Here is a 22,244-nt window from a genome sequence, read left to right on the forward strand (position 1 = left end):
GGCAACAGAGCAAGACTCTGTCTCAAAAAAAAAAAAAAAAAAATTATGCTAAGTGAAGGAAGCTGGTCACAAAGGATCATCTACTGTATGAGTCTATTTACATGAAATGTCCAGAATATAGGCAAATCCATTGTGACAGAAAGTAGAGGGCTGCTTATCTAGAGCTGGGGAGGGTTTGCGGGGGAAACAGGGAGTGACTGCTAACAGGTACAGAGTTTCTTTCTGGGTGATAAAAATGTTCTGGAATTAGTGGCAATGGTTGCACAACTTTGTGAATATACTAAAATCATTAGAGTGTGCACTTTAAAAGGTACATTTTATGGTATGTAAATTATGTCTCTTTTTTAAAAAAAAATTGTTAGAAAATTTTTTTTCTAACAATAGGAGTCTAAAAATAGGAGTCATCTGGGGAAAAGCCTGGCCATGCCCCCAGGCTCCTGGCCAGGCCGTCCTCCCCTCTCTGGGACGGGGACTCAGCACAGCTGGGAGCCAGGAACCTGAGTGCCCCTGTGTCAGGCATCACAGGCTCAGGATGCTCCTGGCTCCAAGGTGGGGTTCAAGGGAGGGCAACGGAAGAGAGGGGACCTCAAGGCCCAGGGGGATGGACAGACATCAGGGGTGGGAGGAAGGAGAAGAGGGAACCAGGCTGCCCACCCAGTGCCCAGCTGCTCCTACCCCTCTCAGTCTGCCCTGGAGCCCTTGGCCAGATTCCCCAACCCAGGGACCACCTAGCTGTGACAGAAGCCCCCGTGGGAGAAGGCAGGAAGGTCGGGGGCACAGGCAGCAGCCTGCGGCAGGCAAGCCAAGGGATTGACCTCACAGGCCCCAGCATCCTGGTCCCCCTGGAAGTAGATGGAGTCAGCGGAGGAAAAGGAGGGGTCCTCATCAAAGAAGTTGTAGGGTCGGAGGAAGAAGCCCACGCCGTTGCCCACAGTCACCGTGTTGGGAATGTCCTCTGAGTGTGGGATGTGCAGAAATCCAGCTGTCACCCAGGCCACCAAGTCCTAGCAGGGGAGAAGAAAGAGGATCATGAAGTGTGGCTTTGCTGAGGACATGCCCTGCCTCCCACAGTGGCCTTGCAGGTAGCAATTCAGCTCACCAGCCTAGAATTTCCTAATTTCTCAGGAAAAATGTGAAATCATAAAGTTTCCTTTCTTAGTGGATTCTAAAGGCCCCTGAGGAATCTGGCTTGGGAGAGAGTGAAGTGGCTCATTCTTGGTCCCCCAGCCTCTGTCCCCATTCCCACCCCCCCCACCGCTCCCTCCCTGGCCTTTCGACTGACCCGCCCTGCAACGGTCTCATTGTTGATGAAGTCAGTGAAGTCCACAGTGGGTGTCCAAGGGTCATTCAGATTGTAGATGCTGGTGCTACTGGGCTCCTCCTCTTTCCGCTGGGTCACAGCCAGCTGGTACCTACAGGAGATTTTGGTTAGACCTACAGGGCCATCAGCTGTCCCGCGACCTGCAGCTGCACTGAGGAGACATGCAGAGGGGAAGGAGCACAAAGGTCTAGGGGTGTGGAGTCTCTTTACCATTCTCTGCCCCGTTCTCCCTGCGCCCTGTAGAGGCCCCCCATCTGTTCAATATCCTGTACCTTAAACACCGGATGGCCCATTGTTCAGATTTCAGGTAGAAATGTTGCTCATCATCCACCAGATCAGAGCCTGTGGTTGAGAATGGGCCTCGGATCCCTACATACAGACAAGGCTCGATTCCCATCCTCGGTCAAGTTTAGTACCTCAAATGCTTGGATTCTAGGGAATCCTCTCTTAGGTCTGTGTTCCTCTCTCATTTTTTGTTTGTTTGTTTTGTTTTTTGTTTTTGTTTTTTGAGACAAAGTCTTCCTCTGTCTCCCCGGCTAGAGTGCAGTGGAGAGGTCGTATCTCACTGCAACCTCAAACTCCTGGGCTCCAGCAATCCTCCTGTCTCAGCCTCCCAGAGTACTAGGATTATAGGCGTGAGCCACCATGCCTGGCCCACTCTTTGTTTTTCCCTCCAACCTTTAATGTGGTTGGAGGAAAAAACAAAAACCTTTAATGTTTTAAGCACACAAAAGTTGGAAGAACTGTGTAGTGAACACCCTTATACCCACAGCCTGGATTCTACCATTTGCTACGCTTGTTTCAATGCTTCATGTCTCACCGTTCCTAGGCTTCATTCTGCGTGGCTAAGGATTGTGGCCACAGGAATGTGTGTGTAGGTTTGTTTGCACGTGCACCTATAGGAGGTGGAGCAATGGGGGCCCTTCATACAAACTCCTCCATCCCCTCTGTGGCGGCCACTCACCTCCCCCAGCTGAGGGCTCTCTCCACGGAGCTGTTCTGGGGCAGCGGCTCCCCGGCAAAGCTGAGCATCTGGATGCGGTAGCCCCGCGGGTGACCCCACTTGTTGCTGTGGTTGCTGGCCAGGTACAGGTAGCGAGGGATGGCCCCTCCCATGGGGAAGGAGGCCTGGTCCTCTGTCTGCAGCAGCTTCCGGGTCACCTGCAACCTCTGTATCTGGTGCTCGGGGCTCCAGGGCACAGCCGTGGGAACAAAGGCCATGTCCTCGGCCCAGACCCAGTTCTCCTGTCCTGCGTCAGGGGGGAAGGGCCTGTCATGCAGCCACCCTGGCCTCTCTGGACTCTGCCCCCATCTAGCCTCAGAGTGGGGGCCAAAGAGCAGCCGAGAACTGAGTGTTCCCTTACTTCCCCCTCCCCAAGTTATCCTCAATCCAGAGATCTGGAGTGGGTCTTTCTCCCTAATGTCATCTCAGGTAATAATCCCAGATGCCTTGTGACTAGGCCTCCACCAGCCTTCTCCCTCTGAGGAGCTGCTACAGAGGGTGTTTACCTGTGGTTGGAACAGCCTAGTGAGCCATGCACACTGTGGCATTCCTTCTGCCCTAAAGAGGGGTCTTCCCTCCTCATCTAAAGCCCCTTGGCATCACCAGAACGGCCTTATCATGAAATAAGGCCCACACTCACTGAACTTGAAGGAAGTCTGCCCAGGCGGCATTCTGAGTGCTTTATGTGTATCGATGCTTTTACTTTTATGACAACCTTCTGAAGGAGGAACTATAATTGTCCCCATTTTACAGATGGGACAACTGAGGCTTAGAAAATTTAAATAATTGCCTTGGTTGTTCAACAAGGGCACACAGTTAGTATCATGGCAGTGCTGGGGATGCTGGTCTTAGTATCTAATTCTACACCACCCACACATCAGCACAGAGGAAGGCAGCACAGAGTGACCCCACAGCATATAGACAGCAGAAATGGTGACCAAAGGGAAGAAAAACCAATGTGGGGACCAATGCTGCTGGGGCTTGGAGTTTGAAACTTGTCAGGGAGGTAGGAGTAGGGCCAAAGGCACAGTCTGTTCCCTGAACTTATAATTTTATTAGAGTCTAACTAGGTTCCATGTTAGGAGTCAACTGAAATGATCTGAGACCAAATCAAAACATGTTGGCAGCTCCCTCCATATCTTCCAAGGCCCAGGAGAGAACAGAGACTGATTCAGCAAACCCTCACTGCCCCTAATCCACACCCCAGGGTTTCTAGCCTTAGGTGACAATTACAGACTAAGAGTTCTTTCTGTGCCATTCACACAGTGGGGCTCATGTAGGGGCCAATAACAACAAGAATAGATAATATTTCTGAAGGGTTCACTATGTGTCAAGTACTGCTCCAAGTGCTTTACAAGTTGTGATCATTTAGATACAGAGATAAAGATAAGTGTGTGTGTGTGTGTGTGTGTGTGTGTGTGTGTGTGTGTGCTGGTTCGAGCATACACTTAAGTTTTATAGCTAAGTCCACTAAGAGGGCCTACAAGCAATGGCATCCAGTAATAATGAACACATCTGGTGCCCAGATCTTGGTTTCTAAATACCATGCTCCAATAAAAGGAACCAGAACTCCTCAGAGACGTGGTTGATTCCAAGGCTGGAGCAGAGAAAATACCAGATGAAATTGGAACATCTTGTGGTGCCAGAAAGTAAGGAAGTGCTCAAAAAAGGTTGGGGGGAGACATGACAAAAGGACATAGGAACCAACCTAAAGGACCTCCCAATGGCCAAAGTTGGAAATATGTAAGGAACAAAATAAATGATAGTACTGGGTTATAACCCTTAGAATACAATAAATAACCCTGAGTCCATACGATTATGAATAAATAACTGAATACATAAATAAATGAAAAAGAATGGACAATTGTTCGTTATGGAAAATTCCAATTAATAAATTATAAGGAATTAGGAAAAAACATTAACGGATAAAGAAAATGTGGTATATATACTTAATGAAATACCATTCAGTCTTAAGAGAGAAGGGAATCTCATTTGCAACAATGTGTATGAGCCTGGAGGACATTATGTTTAGTAAAATAAGTCAGACACAGAAAGACAATACCACAGATTTCACTTCCATGTGAAATCATAGGAGCAGGGAGTAGAATGGTGGCTACCAGGGGTTTGGGGAGGGTGGGGTTCCGGAGATGTTGGTCAAAGGATACAAAATTTCTGTTAGATAGGAGGAACAGGTTTGAGAGATCCATTGTACAACATGGTGACTATAGTTAATAACAATGAATCGTACTCTTGAAAATTGCTAAGAGTAGATAATAAGTATTCTCACCACAAAAAAAAAATAAGTGAGGTAATGCATATATGCTAATTAGCTCAACCTGGCCATTTCACAGTGTATACATATTTCCAAAACAAAATGTTGTACATGATAAATATATATAATTTTTATCTGTCAACTTTCTAAAAAATCAAAAAAAAGAGGAAAAAAGTTTAGATAACCAGTAGGGAACCACCATAGTAGTATTTGTTGCAGGTAAAGCCCACCAAAAGATGCTAAAATTAGTGGGCAAAAGTTTGAGGAAAAAAGAAATAAGATATTTGCATTGCATCAAAGTATTTTTCCCAAGATGTTTATTAATTGCAAATGGAAAATACTAACTTTTATGATGGAGAAAGCTGAAAGACACCACCTTAACCAAGTTCATGAGGTAGACACCACTGTGATAAGACATGTTGACATCATGTATATTTTGATATGATGCACTGAGGACATAACTCATTTCTATGGTTTTCTTGCCAAAAAATGCAAGATCTCAATGTCCTGATCTCAACCTAATCATGACAAAACAGAGAAACCCAGACTGAGAGATATTCTACAAAATAATTGACCAGTACCCTTCCAAAGTGTCAAGGTCATGCAAGACAAGGAAAGCCTAAGAAACTGTCACAAATTGGAGGAGACTAAGGAGATACATCTAAATGCAATGTGGGGATCTGGATTAGATCCTGGAACAGAAAAAGAGCATTACTGGAAGAACTAATGAAATTCTAATAATGTCTGTAGATGAGTTAATATTGTTGTAATAATGTTAATTTCCTGTTTTGATCATGGCCTATGGTTTTTTTTTTTTTTTTGAGACAGAGTCTCACTGTGTTGCCCGGGCTAGAGTGCCGTGGTGTCATCTTAGCTCACAGCAACCTCAAACTCCTGGGCTCAAGCGATCCTCCTGCCTCAGCCTCCCGAGTAGCTGGGACTACAGGCATGCGCCACCATGCCCGGCTAATTTTTTCTATATATTTTTAGTTGTCCAATTAATTTCTTTCTATTTTTAGTAGAGATGGGGTCTCGCTCTTGCTCAGGCTGGTTTCGAACTCCTGAGCTCAAACGATCCGCCTGCCTCGGCCTCCCAGAGAGCTAGGATTACAGGCGTGAGCCACCGCGCCCAGCCATGGCCTATGGTTTTGTAAGATATTAAGGTTGGGGGAAGCTGGGTGAGGGGTCTATGGAAACTTTCAAACAATGTTGGCAACTTTTCTGTATGTCTAAAATTATTTCAAATGACAAAGTTTGTAAAACGTAGTCATCATTAATCCTCACAACAATCCTATTAGAAAGGCACTGTTGTATCAGTAGAGTTAACGTTAGGGTTAGGGTTAGGATCTGATGTGCAGAGAGGTCGAGCCTAAAAATGTTTCTATCATATACATCTTTCCAGGACCTCTCTATGTGTTCTCCACTCCTCTGTTAGAATGTAAGCTGCCTGAGAGAAACAATACTTTTTCTTTTGTTGAATTGTGTAGTACAGTGCTTGGCACAAGTATGCATTCATAAATATTTGTTGCTTGCTTGAATGATGTTGTTATATGAAAAAACAGAAACAGCAAAATATTCTTACATTATGATCCCATTTTTGTAATAGAAATCTAAATACTTATATTGGTATATCGTATTTGTACATAGTATACAATATAACAGATTCTATCATCACAGAGGCAATTTTTAAAAGTATGAAAGAATTTTTTTTAACTATGGGAGAATAACCAACCTGCTAAGGATGAGAAACACTGAAGAGGATGACTTTTTACTTTTACTTCATATACTTTTACATTTTTAAGTTTTCAATGAACGCTTTCAAAGCTAAGCATGGAACGTGCAGCCCTCTCCTCTGGCACCCTTGCCCCTGCGGGATGTCTTACCTGCTACATCCAGATCCACCTTGAAGTGTGCACTGTGCGTGTGGACCGTGCCCAATGTGTGCTGCCCAACTTGGTTCCCATATCTCCGGCCAGCACCAAAGAGGAATGTTGAGCTGATGTAGCCCGTGGCATGGAGTCTGACTTCTACGGCCCCATTGGGGTGGAAGACCATATCCCACACATAGTCGTAGTTGAGCATAGTAGACACAGATCTGATGACCAGCACTGTCTCTGCAAGGCCCCCAAAATAGTGGGAGTGTAAATCTGAGTGGTGTCTCCTCAGGGGGAGGCCCTGGTTCTGTTCAAACACACAAAAGGCATCGTGCAGTGTCTTGGGGGCTTGGGACTCCAAAAGGAAGTGCCAGTCCACATAGGTGGCCAGGTAGGGGCAGTCCACCCCACGGGTCAGAGGCGTAGAGAAGTGGCCCAGGCCAAAGCCACCATCTGTGTACCGGCTTCGTAGAGCAGAAGGAGAATTGCCCCCATAGATGGCCAAGGCCTCTTGAAGGCTGATCTCATAAGCCAGCCGTTCTCCCTGGAAGCGGACGTCAAAGATCCTTGGGCCACTGAAAGCTCCAAGGCCAAAGGAGAAAGTCCACAATGAGGAGGCCACTCGACGCCCCTGGACACTGAAGCGGGGGCCCTGGGGATGGAACTGCAGAGGGGGAGCCGGACCTGGGGGCACCTGGGGCTTCAGGGACCAGGACCCACCTGTGCCATTGTCTGGGATCAACACCGCATTCACCAGGCCGGCCTCAAACTGGTCCTCCAGCTGGGCCAGACTCTCATAGTAGCGGCCTTGATAGAACACCTTCTGGATGGTCCAGTGGGCAGGGTCCAGGGCCTTGTGGTCTACCAGCAGCTCCAACCCCACAGGGTGCAGGAAAAACCCAGCCCCTGAAATGTTGTAGTAGAGGCCAAACCAGGTTGCCCGGTCCCCTGACTGCAGACCACGTGGGGCTGTGGTCATTGTCACCAGATTCCTTCCTTGGCGTTTGTAGAAGCAACAGTGGTGGAGGAGACCAGCCGCCTGGGGCAGCTCTCTGTCGAAGATCATCTGGTCTATGTCCAGGTACTCTCGGGCCAGCACGGGGCGTCGGTGATAGGGCAGGGGGCCTCCATGACGCTCCACGGTCACGTCCCGCATGTAGGAGGGGTGAGGCAGCGGCCCCACCACCAGCTCACTCACGTTGGGCTGGGGTTGTCCACCAAAGAAGACGATGGCCAGTGCCTCCCGGGCAGGTGGGGCCTTCCCCCTGTCCAGGTGGGCCAGGGCCGCAGCCTTGGGGGGCAGCTGCAGCTCCACTGTGAAGACACAGTTGTCTGAGGGCTGGGCCTGGGCTGCATCCACCAGCCCAGGCCCCAGCCGCTGGGTCAGAAAGTTCATCACGGCCGTCAGCTCCTCTCGGCTCAGGTCTGCAAACAGCTGGCTCTGGCCAGGGTGTGACCCGGGCTGGGCACTGGGAGATACAGAGGGACAGGGGGGAGTCAGGCCTGGGTTACAGTCCCTCTCAACTCCTTTCTCACTCCCAGCTCCACCTTCGGCCATGCCTGTCACCAGGACACTAAATAGGGACAATGTAATGAAAATGGCCATAGCTAAAGCTCCTGGTCTGTCCTCAGGCTCTGGATCCTGAATGCAGGTGGGAGACAGACAGAAAAGTAAACAGATAGGACCTGGGCGCAGGATTCCTTTCTTAGCCTCCGGAGGATCTGTCTCTGGGCGGTTCTGCTAGGCAACAGGCAAGATGGACAATGTGGAAGAGAAGTGGCCAAGGGTAGAGGTTTGGGGGGGTGGAGCTGGGGTGCCAGGGGCCAGGCCAGGTTCAGGAGGTGGGGCAAAAGTAGGAACCTGGACTTTAAGTGGCCATGTGAGCTTCTGTCCTCCTGTTCCAGATCAAACAACACACTCAGGGTCAGGGTTGGGGAATCAGGTGGGTGGAGGGGTGGCTTTTGGAGACAATGGCTGGGGGAGGCCAGAGGAAGGAGAAGTGGGGCTGTCCCGGGGCTTTCCTTTGTCTGTGCTCCAGAGGGGACCTTTCTCCTGGCTACACGGTGGCAAGCAAGACTCACCTGGCTGCACCTCTGTAGCCAGATTCCCTCCTACCCTACTCTTGTTTCCTGGGCCTTCCAGGCTTTGCTCCCCACCACTGTCTCCTGCCCACCTCCACCAGCCGGAAGCTCACCAGCAGCCCAAGGGGAGCGTGAGAGTCCTGGTGAGAAGGCAAAGCCTCTGGGAGGAGCTGGGGGGCTGGTGCCCTGAGCACCCTGGGTCACTGGAGGGCAGCGTGAGGGAAGCGGCCTGGCGCATTGCTGTGGGGGGTGGGGGCACAGGATGCAGAGTGTAACTGAGACCCTCATGGCTTGTCCTTTTGCAGGACTGCCTGACAGCCCAGGTCAGACATCAGGTGGGCTGGGAAACTGGCTGTGGAATCAACCCAGTAGCCCAAAGCTCTCACCTCCAGAAAGGAAACCCTCCTCTAAAATGTTGCCAATGTGGAGAGCAAAACTGCCTCTGTCCCTCACAGCCGATGGCTGGCTTTTCCAGAAGCCACTGTCATCTGAGCAGCCCTGTCCTAAGGGGAACCGGGAGAGACTGAGGGTTCCAGAGAGGAGACCTCCTTCCCTCATCACCTGGGCAGAATCCTCTGCAACCTGGACATGTCCAGGAAGACTTTTCAGAAAGAAACATGTGAGCTGACCTTTTTGTTTGTATGTTTGAGACAGGGTCTTGCTGAAAGGATGGCATTGCAAACAAACTATCCAATAGAAAAAAATAAACGATCTAATAGGAAAAAGAGAGAAAGATCACAGCACACAACTGCCCCTTTGTTTGATTAACCACCTGTGGCTTAACTTGTGGTCTTGCAGAGTTGGCTTTTACAGTGCTTGAAAAGAACTGAGCACATAGAAGGAGCATGACCCTCCCCCAGTTCCCGGCAAATCACATTCCAAGGAGACTGATAAGCCAGCCTCACAGAGAAGAGGGAAAAAAGGAAAAACAAAGGCAGCCACTTCACAGCTGCCTTCTGCTATCAGCTTGCAGCAATAACTTTTTAACCCCTTATAACCCTCAGTAAAAAGCCCAAAACCTTCACCCTCAGTGCCAATACTTCTTCTTTTCTTTCTTTGGTGCTGCGCCCTTTCCTCCTTTGGAAAGTAAAATAAACTGTTTTTCTAAACCCGTCCTAATCTTATTGTCGAGAATTCTTTCTCATCCTGAGCTATGAGTTCCCACCCTAACACTTGTTCTGCTACTCAGGCTGGAGCGCAGTGGCCTCATCATAGCTCACTCCAACCTTGAGCTCCTGGGCTCAAGCGACCCTCCCACCTCAGCCTTCCAAGTACCAGGGACTACAGGTGCACGACACCATGCCAGAGTCTTGCTATTGCCCAGGCTGGTGTGAGCCGAAGAGATGCATTGCAAAGGCCCCTGAGCAAGATTCCTGATGCCAACAATCACCATCCTCCATGACCTGCCCTAGTGCATGTAGCCCCTTCTTAGTTACACCATGACCTGCCCCAAGGCACATGGCACCTCCTTAAAAAGCCCATGACTTCTTTAGTCTTGGAGATAGATTTGAGGTAGCTTCTCCCATTCTCCTGACAAGTTGTCTATGATATTAAAAATTTCATTCTTCCTTAGCAATCCTTGTTGTATCAGTAATTGGATCTTTGTGCGAGGAGCAACTAGATCTAGTCGAAACTTTCTTGTGATCTCAACAATAGAAGGAAGTGGGTGTGTGTCAACCCAGGGGAGAGAAAGGCTTTTGAGAGCTCCCCTAACACAGGAAAGGAGGTCTTTGGGGAATTCTGTGGGACTAACAAGTAGGGGCAGTGTGTGTGCATGTGTGTGTTTGTGTGTGCACACGTGCATGCGTGTCTAGAGCCCACTCTCCCACCCGGGATCTTGAGGAAGTGACAGCCAAGCGCTCAGGCCCCTCCTCCATCACCACCTTGAGCAGAAAGTGAGCGTGACAGCAGTGATCACTGCCAACTCAAGTCTAGCTGACGTCCCACAAAGTCCCAGATTCTTACCAAACCCTAAAATGAACACCCCAAAAAACATACCTGTAATTGAATTTCCTGCCAACCAGGTGGATGAGGGCACATAGCTAGTTATCTGATATAGAAAAATAAAGAAATGTGACTTTGTTAGGCTGCTGTGTGTTGCTATTAAGGAAACATCTGAGGTAATTTATAAAGAAAAGAGGTTTATTTGGCTCACGGTTTTGTAGACTGTACAAGAAACATGGCACCAGCATCCGCTTCTGGTGAGGGCTCCAGGGAGCTTCCAATCAATGTGGAAGGGGAAGGGGAAGCAGGTGTGTCACATGGCAAGAGAAGAAGAAAGAGAGGGAGGAGGTGGAGCCGGGGCTGTTAAACAACCAGTTCTCATGTGAACTAATAAAGCAAGAACTCACTCATTATCACAGGGAGGGCACAAGGCCATTCATGAGGGATCTGCCCCCATGACTCACATACCTCCCACCAGGCCCCACATCCAACACTGGGGAGCAAATTTTAACATGAGATTGGGAGGGGACAAATATCCAACCTGTATCAGTGACATTTAATACTTACCCCCAAATGTTGGGAAGTAAAATTCACACCCAGTATTCCCAGCAACTGAGCAGTAACGTGGAAATGCTGGACTGGAGAGCCTCTTGCAGGAAAGACAGAGACAATACGACTACTAGAACTAAGGCAGAAAAGTGTCATGGAAACCGTTCTTGTGACCTTCAGAATAAGAGTGAATAAAATCTAGTGTCAGGCCCATTGAGGGCAGTCCCACAAGGCAAGGCATCCCGGCCAGGGAACCTGAGTCTGGGCTCTTTGGTAAGTTATGGTCAGTGGTGGGGAGGTGCCTCCAGCTCCCAACTAAGAACATACCGTCAAGATGGCTAATGATTCTGAGTCCTGACCTGCGCTACCAAGGAGTCTTCACTCTGGGTGGGTGTCACCAGGGCCTCCTATGGGGTGGTGGCTGATGGCCCAGGGGCAGAGCCCTTTGGGGTGGCTGGTGGGGGTAGGGAACCGCCTTCCTTAAGCAACTGGCTTTCACATTGTTTCCTCTACTATCTTTTCGTCCTAGCCTTAACAATTGCCATATCAGTTACTCTAAAAGCTTATTGCAAAGGTGTCCTTCATGGAGAATTACTCTGAAGATAGGACCACACACTCTGCTTCCCCCACTAGGTACTATTTCTCTGTGAATAAACTTGACCCCAGCCTCTGTGAACTTGATGAAGACAAGTTTATTCCTGGGAACCAGAGTCCACCTCCAGCCGAAAGATTTGGCCAATGATAAATATTAGCGGTTAGTTAAAGTAAGAAAGGCTGGCCAGGCAAGGTGGTTCACGCCTGTAATCCTAGCACTCTGGGAGGCTAAGGATCACTTGAGCTTAGGAGTTCAAGGCCAGCCTGAGCAAGAGTGAGACCCTATCTCTACAAAAAAGTAGAAAAATTATCTGGGCATGGTGATGCGCACCTATAGTCCCAGCTACTCAGGAAGCTGAGGCAGGAGGATCCCCGTGAGCCCGGGAGTTTGAGGTTGCTGTGAGCTATGATGATGCCACTGCACTCCATCTGGGGTGACAGAACAAGACTCTGTCTCAAAGAGAAAAAAAAGAAAAAGAAAAAGAAAATGCAGGAGTGGCCAAGGGAACCTTCCAGGAGGAGCTGGAAGGGGTGGGGTTCACCTAAAGAGGTAAAGTGGCGGTGGAATTAATGAGCTCATCCTCATCGCCAAACCCAGTCAAAGAAGCTGCCAGGAGAGCACCAGCCCCTCCCCCCCTTTATGGGTTTACCCTTTGAATGTGTTTTTTAACCCCAGTATACCTTGTGTAAAGTGTGCAAGGATGATCTAAGCAATGATCACAAAACCATGCTAGCTACAAGTAGGACTGATCGTTGGGTGGGAACTTACTTTAATCAGCAACTGACTCTACCAAGTGATCTCAGGGCCAGATCGATGTAATGACTGTTAGGGTGGGAACTTGTGGCTCGGGATGAGAAAGAATTCTCGACACAAAGATTAGGATAGTTTTAAAGAAAGAAAGTTTATTTTATTTTTCAAAGGTGGGAAGGGTGTGGCATAAGAGAAAGAAAGGAGAAGTACCAGCTCAGAGGACAAGTGGCTTGGGCTTTTATTGAGGGTGAAGAGAGGAGAAGAAAAAAAAGAATAGTTATTGTTGTCAGTTGATAGTAAGAGGGCTGTGAAGCAACTGTGTCTACCTTTTTTTTTTTTTCTGTGTGAGGCTGGTTTATCAGGGTCTTTGGAATGTGGTCTGGGGAGAATTGGGGCTGGGGAGCATCACTTTCCTTTTCTCTGTTTAGTTTTTTTCACGTGTTGTGAAAACAACTTTTTTAGGTGGTTTAGGTGATCTTAAAGACAACCAATTGAGTCACAGGTGGCTAATCAAAGAAGCAGCTGAGTGTCGTGATTTTTTTCTTTAAAGGGGAAATTATGTGTTGTGAGTTCTACTCCTCTTTTTTTCTGTTTGTTTATTTTTCTCTGTTGGACAGTTTAATAATAGGGTTGTCCTTTTAATGACTGTCCATTCAGGGGGTCATGGCCTGCACAGGGGCAAAGATCAGCCAGCGGCCAGGGTGTGCCACTTCCTCATTTTCCACCAATCTCAGCAGAGGGTGGGAGGTGGCAGGAGGCACCAGATCTGGGGTTCCAGTCTGGGCTTTGCAAATGGGCCCTCCACCTGGGCCTTGTCATGCACTCAGGCACCGCTCCCCCCACCCCTCCTTGTTGACTTCGAGGGCAGTCCCAGCCATCTGACCTACCTCCCTGTGGCCAACACCTTCCCTGTTAATTCTATTCTTTGTATCTGGACCAGAGAGAATGTCCTAAAAGGCAAATCTGACCCTGTCACTTCCCTGCTTAAAATCCTTCTATTGGCCAGGCTCGGTGGCTCACGCCTGTAATCCTGGCACTCTGTGATGCCAAGGTGGGAGGGTCGCTTGAGGTCAGGATTAGCCTGAGCAAAAGTGAGACCCCAGTCTCTACTAAAAAAAAAATAGAAAAATTTAGCCAGGCATGGTGGCACATGCCTGTAGTCCCAGCTACTCAAGAGGCTGAGGCAGGAGGATCACCTGGGCCCAGGAGTTTGAGGTTGCTGTGAGTTATGATGAAGCCACGGCACTCTAGCCTGAGCAACAGCGTGAGACTCTGTCTCGAAAAAACAAATCCTTCTATGGTTCCCAATTTTCTTAGGGTAGTGTGGCTTGCAAGAAAATGCCTCATCTGTTCCCTAGTTGCCTCTCCGGCTGTCCTCCCCTCACACTCACCCACAGTTCACACACCTGTCAATGAACTTGGGTACTTGGATGGTGCCACCTTGTCACCCCCTGGCCTTTGAATGTGCTGTTGCCACTGCCTAGAACATTCTCTCCACTCTCTTGGCTCCTCCCCAGCCAACTTCTACTCTTCTGCCATACTCGCTGTAAACATCACGTCCCACAGGAAGCCTCCCCAAGCCCCTAATCTGGGTTAAGAGTCCCTGCTGTTGTCCTCTTCCCTCCTTGTCTGTAATTGGGCCTTTGCTGTCCTCCTTGGCCCTGAGGGTAGATTTTGTGTCTCTTATTTACTAGTGTATTCCAGTTCTCTGCACGGTGCCTGGCATCCAGATGACCCTCCATAAATCTTTGTTGACTGTGTCAAGAAATCTTCTCTTGCACTTGGAGTTGGAGCTCTTCCCACAGGCTGCCAAAGGAGAGGCAGATGAGCACAGCTTGTGTTCCTCACAGGGGGTTCCCTTGTCTACATTCCTGGAGAAGTCCGAGGCAGGCCCTCTAACCCCAGCCTCAGGGGCCCCTTGTCTAGCTCCTCTTTCTCAGAACAATGGACCCCAAGTCTTGCAGATCTCAGCCTGGCCGGCACCAGTCCCTTTAGAACCTGACATCCTCACTCACTAATCACTCCTAGACAATTGACCAGAAGTCTGAGGCCAAGACTCCAGACAACTTCAGTGGTCTAAGGAAGAGACTGGATCAGGGTAGGGGGCTGGAGGTCCACCTTGCAGCCCTCCTGACCAGAGCTGGGCTGATGTTCTAATGATCTAAATGTCCCTTCTGCCTCATCTCATTTGGGGCCCAGGCAGGTGGCATCATCCCCATGGTAAGACCAGAGAGACACAACCAGTCATATTGTCATATAAAAGCTTGTGAGAATTCACACACTCACCACATACAGAGATTCACATTGTTTGGTCTGGACATAGGTTTCAAGGTAATGAAATTCAAGTGAGCCAGACGGTGGAGGCAGGGTGTGCTTTCCTTCCCCCAGCACTGACCATGGTGCAAGTAGCATGAGAGGGAGCCATAAGGAGGTGGGAACATGAAATATGTGATTAAGCCAAGTGCAGTGGGACACACCTGGAGTCTCAGCTCCTTGAGAGGCTGAGGCAAGAGGATCACTTGAACCCAGGTGTTCTAGCCTGTAGTGTGCTATAATCATGCCTGTGAATAGCCAATGCATTCCAGCCTGGGCAAGATAGCAAGATACCATCTTTACAAAAATTTTAAAAATTAGCCAAGTGTGGTGGTGCAAGACTGTAGTCCCAGCTACTTGGGAGGCTGAGGCAGGAGGATCACTTGAGCCTAGGAGTTTGAGTCTGCAGTGAGCTATGATTGCACCATTGCACTCTAGCCTTGGTGACAGAACAAGACCGCGTCTCAAAACATAAATACACAAATAAATGAGAAGTTCAATTCCTCAAGTCAGAGGAAGTTGAAAGCAGGAAGTCAGCATCAGAGCTACAACTGGCCACTGACAGGGTGGCCATGCTAATAAACTATCTAACAGAAATAAAGAGGAATAAACTCACAGCACATAATTGCCCCTTTGAAGGGAGGGTTCACAGCACCACTGCCCCTTTGTTAGATTAACCACCTGGGGCTCAAATTGTTGTCTTTAAGATTAACCACCTTAGTTTCTCTAAGAGTTTATGTTAACAGCCTTGAGAGCCCTGAGCAGATAGCAGGGCTGCCAGCTCCTGTCTCAGTTCTTGCCGGAACCACATTCCAGAGGACTCTGATAAGCCAGCCTCACAGAACAGAGGACAAAAAAAGGAAAAAGGAAAAACAGACACATTCACTTCACAGCTGTCTCCTGTTATCAGCTTGCAGCAGTAACGGTTTATTTACCCTTTTTCCCTATTAAAAATTCTGAGCCCCTTAGCCTTGGGGCCGACACTTCCCCTTTCTTTCTCTTGTATCATGCCCCTCCCACCTTTGGGAAGTAAAATAAACTTTTCTTCTTTAAAACTATTCTAATCTTTTTTTTTTTTTTTTTTTTTTTTTGAGACAGAGTCTCACTCTTTTGCCCCGGCTAGAGTGAGTGCCATGGCGTCAGCCTAGCTCACAGCAACCTCACACTGCTGGGCTCAAGCAATCCTTCTGCCTCAGCCTCCCGAGTAGCTGGGACTACAGGCAAGCACCACCCGATTAATTTATTTTCTATTTTTAGTAGAGACGGGGTCTCGCTCTTGCTCAGGCTGGTTTCGAACTCCTGAGCTCAAACAATCCGCCCGCCTCGGCCTCCCAGAGAGCTAGGATTACAGGCATGAGCCACCGTGCCTGGCCTAAAACTATTCTAATCTTTGTGTCAAGAATTCTTTCTCAGCCTGCACCATGAGTCCCCCCCGCTAAGAGCCACTACATCCTTTTTCTCCTCTGTCTCAGTCTTCAGTCTCTCCTTGTCCTGCACCTCTCCTTGTCCACCTTCACTCTTGCTTCTCTTAAACGGAGGCAGCCATTGCTGGCCCCCTGCTCCTTACTGTGGGCTTTCTCCTTGTTCTTTGGACCTAGTTTCTCTCCAGCCCCATGGCTCCTCCCCATCTACTGTTCCAGTCATTGACCTACAGAGAACCTGGGCTTGGGGCAGAACAGACAGAAGGCAGCAGAAGCTTCCATGGTTCTGGAGCTCCCAGAATAGGATCTCTCTCTGGTGAGAAGCTGAGCAGCATCCAAAACCTGCTTCTTGTACTTCACCTCCTGCTTGGCCTGGGCTTCCAGCAAGTGGAAGTCACCCTTCTCCATTGCCTGCTCTTATAAGAGAGATGGCAGGGTGGGGAGGAGAAGGAGAGGGGAGAGATTGACTGAGGTTTAACACTTCTGCAGAGATATATAAGCAAGAGAAGGCAAAAGGAGTTGCTAGAGGCCACACCCGCTTCTCTGGGTCTGAACATTTGAGAAAATTTCATCCCTGGCCCCATCCCTTAACCCACTTTACCTTCCCCCTTCACCCACCTGTTCTGAAAAAACATGTCAGTAAAAAAGTCACTTCCTGTTTGGGCCTATTTATTATTTATTTTGAATAAGTAATATAGTCATATGGGCCACAATTCAAAATGTACAGAAAGGTATACAGTGCTAAGTCTCCTCCCTCCCCTGTCCCCAACCTCCAGGTTCTCCTCCCCAGAGGTAATCGGTGTTACCCATTTCTTCTGAATATGCACATAGAAGCAAGTATGTATTTATATCCTCCTTTCTAAAGTGCAAATTGGAACCGTACTATCACATTTCCACACTTTGCCTTCTTCACTCAAAGGTTATTCCATATTAGCACGTAAAGATAATGTATTTTAGCTGCACAGAATTGTATAGAAATGTATCATAATTGATTCATTAATCCTTTGTGGAAGGAGGTTTCTGTTGTTTCCAATCTCTTGCTATTTCTTTGGACCCATCCTTAATCCAGACCCCAGGAGGTAAAGCAGTGATGGGAGGGGCTGGAACAGGTTCCCTTACCAGGCCAGGCCCCACCCCACCTAGGCCAGGCCCCAGCCCCCCAGGCCAGCCCCGCCTACCACGCCAGGCCCCAGCTCATTTGCATGCACACACACGATTGGACAGCCCTTGGCCTGGTGGCTGGAGTCCCTGGAGCTTTCTGCATCTCACCTTTGGTGCTCACCCTTAGTTCCCACTCCAGCCTCCCAAATTAGCTGTTGCAGAGTAAGGAGGCCAATGGTCACATACAGCCCGGGCACAAAATGATCCTTCTTTATTATCATTGCACCCATAAAACCACCTGAAATGCTAACTTAAGCAGCTGCTGTCACAACGCGCATCCTCCTCCAGAGAGTGCAAGGCAGGCAGATACGACTGGTCAGAGGGAACTGTCCAGAAACACACCCTGCCCTAGGACAGGGGTGGGGGCAACTCTACTCACAATATGTGACAGACGCAAGGGGACACACAGTGTTGTCTTCTCCACTAAGGTGACCCATTGCATCTTTGATACTTTCACAGGCCTGGGACCGGGAGAGGAGACTGAAGTTGAGAACTGAGGGCAGTGGGAACACCAGGGCTGGGACAGAGGGACATTCCCTCAGCACATGAGGGAAATCCCAGGATAGAAGGGGAAGCAGGAACAGGAGGACGCAGCGGCAGGCAAGAGGAGAAGAAGGAGAGAAGGAAGGGACTTGGATGAGAAGGAATGTGGGCAGAAGTGTCCTTCCCAGCTCATCTGCAGATGTGCAGGATTGGCAGCCCTGCCTTGGGGTTTCTAGGGAATAATCCCTGTGGCAGAGCCTCAGAGATGGCCTATAAGATTCGGGAAAACCAGAAAACAAAAAAAGGGAACCAGCTGGGGAAAAGCCTGGCCATGCCCCCAGGCACCTGGCTGGGCTGTCCTCCCCTCTCTGGGACAGGGACTCAGCACAGCTGGGAGCCAGGAAGCTGAGTGCCCCTGTGTCAGGCATCACAGGCTCAGGATGCTCCTGGCTCCAAGGCGGGGTACAAGGGAGGGCAACGGAAGAGAGAGGACCCCGGGGAACAGGGGGATGGACAGACATCAGGGGTGGGAGGAAGGAGAAGAGGGAACCAGGCTGCCCACCCAGTGCCCAGCTGCTCCCACGCCCTCAGTCTGCCCTGGAGCCCTTGGCCAGATTCCCCAACCCAGGGACCACCTAGCTGTCATAGAAGCCCCCGTGGGAGAAGGCAGGAAGGTCGGGGGCACAGGCAGCAGCCTGCGGCAGGCAAGCCAAGGAGTTGACCTCACAGGCCCCAGCATCCTGGCCCCTCCGGAAGTAGATGGAGTCAGCGGAGTAGAAGGAGGGGTCCTCGTCAAAGAAGTTGTAGGGTCGGAGGAAGAAGCCCACGCCATTGCCCACAGTCACCGTGTTGGGAATGTCCTCTGAGTGTGGGATGTGCAGAAATCCAGCTGTCACCCAGGCCACCAAGTCCTAGCAGGGGAGAAGAAGGAGGATCATGAGGTCTGGCTCTGCTGAGGACATGCTCTGCCTCCTACAGTGGCCTTGCAGGTAGCCATTCAGCTCACCAGCCCATGGAACTTGAGTCTTTAAACATGTTTCTCCTACTGGCCCACAAGTCAAAGCATAAATAGTCCATTTCTTACTAGGAACACCACCTGCCTTCCTGTCCCTGCCCTGCACCCTCCATCTTGGACATTTCCCATCATATCGTCGCTGCCCTTACCCACCCCCAGAGGGTGACACCCACAAGCTACTTCAGCTCCTCTCCCCCTGACTTGCCAGGAGTTCCCTGTAACTAGGGGGGAAGGGTAGAGAAGGGAAGATGAGGGTTTGGGAGGCAGAAACAGGCCAACATTGAGAAATTCATTCTTTACCGATCAAGTCAGGAATGGGAGCAACTTTAGATACAGGAGATGTGATTTTCCCTGGTAACCTCCATCCCTCCTTGAGTTCTGAGGCCCAGAAGGGACTCAGTCCAGGAAGCTGGAACTAGGAGGGCTCTAGGGTCTCAAGGACAGGCCAGGTCCTCACCCAGTGTCTGCACGTGGACACCTAGCTCGGAAGATTCCTTCAAAGGGTAATGATCAGATCCACTAAAGTGCAGGGGGCAGGAGTCAGCTCCACCCCTGATGAGATGGGCTGGTTTTTGGGGACCCTCCCCAGAGAAGGGGAGGCTCATCCTAGTGCCCGCCACTCCCTGGGCCCTTCCGACGTCCGCTGACCTCTCCCATGATGGTCTCGTTGTTGACGAAGTCAGTGAAGTCCACAGTGGGGGCCCAAGGGTCGTTCTGGTTGAAGACGCTGCTGCTAGTGGGCTCTTCCTCCTTCCGCCGGGTCACGGCCAGCTTGTACCTAGGGAGGCACTGGTCAGGCCTCCATGGTCGCTAACTCCTGTCCTGCTGCCTGATTATGACAGGAGCCCAAGCGCTCAGACCTCAGCGTCACACGTGCACAATGACTCTGTGCTACGGAATCCATGACGCCACCCTGGGGGTCACTGCTACCTCTTTATCCCCTGCCACGTCACAGCACAGCCCCTCCCCCATCCAGAACAGAAGCCACTCTTGGGCTTTAGCCCTCCAAGGGGGAAATGTGCTATGGCGGTGCCTTTGGATAGCTAGGAAGTCTTTCCTGAGATCTCACCTCACCTCATATATGGTTTCAGTGAGTTTCCAGGTGTCCCTTCACACTCCCGTCCCATTCTCACCTCCTCCATCCCCTCTCTGATGGCCACTCACCTCCCCCAGCTGAGGGCTCTCTCCACGGAGCTGTTCTGGGGCAGCGGCTCCCCGGCAAAGCTGAGCATCTGGATGCGGTAGCCCCGCGGGTGACCCCACTTGTTGCTGTGGTTGCTGGCCAGGTACAAGTAGCGAGGGGTGGCCCCTCCCAGGGGGAAGGCGGCCTGGTCCTCTGTCTGCAGCAGCTTCCGGGTCACCTGCAACCTCTGTATCTGGTGCTCGGGGCTCCAGGGCACAGCCGTGGGAACGAAGGCCATGTCGTCGGCCCAGAACCAGTTCTCCTGTCCTGCTCGGTGGTGGTGGGAGTGGTGGTGAATGATCAGGTGGTTATACAGCCACCCTGGCCCCTCTGGACTCTGCCCCTACTTGGCTTCCAGAGGGGGCCAAAGAACAGCCCAGAACTGAGTGTGTCCCCTACTTCCCTCTCCCCAGGATATCCCCAATCCTTCAACCAAAGCGGTTGAACTAAAATAAATAAAATAAAATAATTAAAATATGTCATCATACATTTCATTCATTTTCATTAATTCATCCTTTCACAATTCGTTAGTGGAGAGAACTGTGCTTGCCCCTGGGGACAGAGCACGTGAACTGGTGTCCGACACAGGCAGGCAAACCACTGACTGGCCTGCATGTGAGAGGGGCATGGCCCAGGCATGTTCTGGGTCACAGGAACACAGGTGCTGGCAGGAAAAGGGGGCCCTCCTGGGCAACTTTTCAGCCTGGACCTAGATGGTGTCCCCAAAAGAGATGACATGGAAGGGCATTCTAGGCAGGGACGAAGCATAAGCAGAAACAAAGGAGCTTGACTGTGACGTGTAGATCGTGTGTGCAGGGACAGGGAGCGTGTGGTGTGGCAGGGGCAGAGTGCGGGGAAGAGTCTGCAGGGCAGGCTGGAGCTGCACCATGAAGGGAAGGGGTGTGAGGTCGTTCTGTGGACGGGACCCTGCAGCGATGGGGAGAGGGAGAGCTGAGTAAGGGGCAGGCGGGTGGGGGGTCCTCTGGGCACAGGGCGGCCCCTGGATCTGAGAGCAACAAGAGTGGAGGCAGCAGAGAGGGGGCCAGCACCTGCAGGGGGATGGTAGTGCAGTCCAGCGAGGGTTTTGAGGTATTTCAGGGGTGGAACCTGAGGACACCTGATGATCCTTGTGGGGAGAAAGGTGAAAAGACAAAGACGAAGACTCCAAGGCATCATGTGGCCTTGGCTCTCTCTGTAACCGCCAACTCTGGAACTACCCAGGATGCTCCACGGATCCATGCTGCCCCCTGCACTTAAGTGACTATGCTCAGAGAGAGATGGAAATCTTCCAGGAAAGGTGCAACCTGGGGTGTTCCGTGACTGGCCTGCACACGCCAGGGACTGGGCAGAATGCAAGCAGATCGTCCAGCACTCCAGCACCGCCAGCCAGACACAGAGAAATGCACTGAACAACAAATGGCTGTCTCCTGGACATGGGCCCATGTAAGTGCAAGGGAGGGAGGAGGGCCATGGGGACGCGGTTGGCCCAGATCCTGTCTCCTCCCTGAGCTTAGCCACTTCCCAAGATTTTCTAATGTGGTCACATGGAGGGAGGCTGGCAGCTGTGTACCCAGCCAGTGAGTTAGATCCAAATAAAACTCAACAGCCAACTCTCTCTCATCCAGCAAGGGGGAAGCATAAAAATCCAAATCTTCCTTCCCCGGGTAACTTACATAAACTCCAGAGCAAATGGAGACAACTCTTCAGCCCCTCTTCTAGAATCCTGGCCCCAGCCGGAATGTCTTACCTGCTACATCCAGATCCACCTTGTAGTGTGCAATGTGCGTGTGGACCGTGCCCAGCGTGTGCTCCCTAACTTGGTTCCCGTACCTCTGGGCAGCACCAAAGAGGAACGCTGAGCTGATGTAGCCCGTGGCATAGAATCTGACTTCTATGGCCCCATTGGGGTGGAAGACCATATCCCACACATAGTCATAGTTGAGCAAGGTGGACACAGATCTGATGACCAGCACTGTCTCTGCAAGGCCCCCAAAATAGTGGGAGTATAAATCTGAGTGGTGTCTCCTCAGGGGGAGGCCCTGGTTCTGTTCAAACACACAAAAGGCATCATGCAGTGTCTTGGGGGCTTGGGACTCCAAAAGGAAGTGCCAGTCCACATAGGTGGCCAGGTAGGGGCAGTCCACCCCACGGGTCAGAGGTGTGGAGTACTTGCCCATGCCAAAGCCACCATCCACATAGCGGGTCATCATTGCTCCTGGGGTATTTCCACCATAGATGGCCAAGGCCTCTTGGAGGCTGATCTCATAAGCCAGCCGTT

The 22,244-nt window shown here is 50.4% G+C and overlaps 1 protein-coding gene across 2 annotated transcripts in view; it reads right to left on the minus strand.

Annotated features, from left to right (window-relative positions):
* Nucleotides 1–237: 237 nt before the first annotated feature.
* Nucleotides 238–22,244, minus strand: part of AOC2 (amine oxidase, copper containing 2 (retina-specific)) — a 29,228-nt gene continuing 7,221 nt past the window's right edge. Inside the window, exons 1-5 of one of the 2 annotated variants that reach the window (XM_012656693.1) lie at nt 7,191–8,214; nt 6,480–6,710; nt 2,286–2,571; nt 1,283–1,412; nt 238–1,004 (exon numbers count right to left, since the gene is read on the minus strand). In XM_012656693.1, the coding sequence (XP_012512147.1) occupies nt 729–1,004; nt 1,283–1,412; nt 2,286–2,571; nt 6,480–6,710; nt 7,191–8,076 (1,809 nt within the window). In that variant the 5' untranslated portion in view covers nt 8,077–8,214 and the 3' untranslated portion in view covers nt 238–728. Of the gene's footprint in view, nt 1,005–1,282; nt 1,413–2,285; nt 2,572–6,479 lie in introns of those variants that run through there. The other variant, XM_012656690.1, reaches the window with a different exon arrangement.

The sequence above is a fragment of the Propithecus coquereli genome, unplaced genomic scaffold (assembly GCF_000956105.1).
Source record: "Propithecus coquereli isolate 6110/MARCELLA unplaced genomic scaffold, Pcoq_1.0 Scaffold515, whole genome shotgun sequence".
Taxonomy (NCBI): Eukaryota; Metazoa; Chordata; class Mammalia; order Primates; family Indriidae; genus Propithecus; species Propithecus coquereli.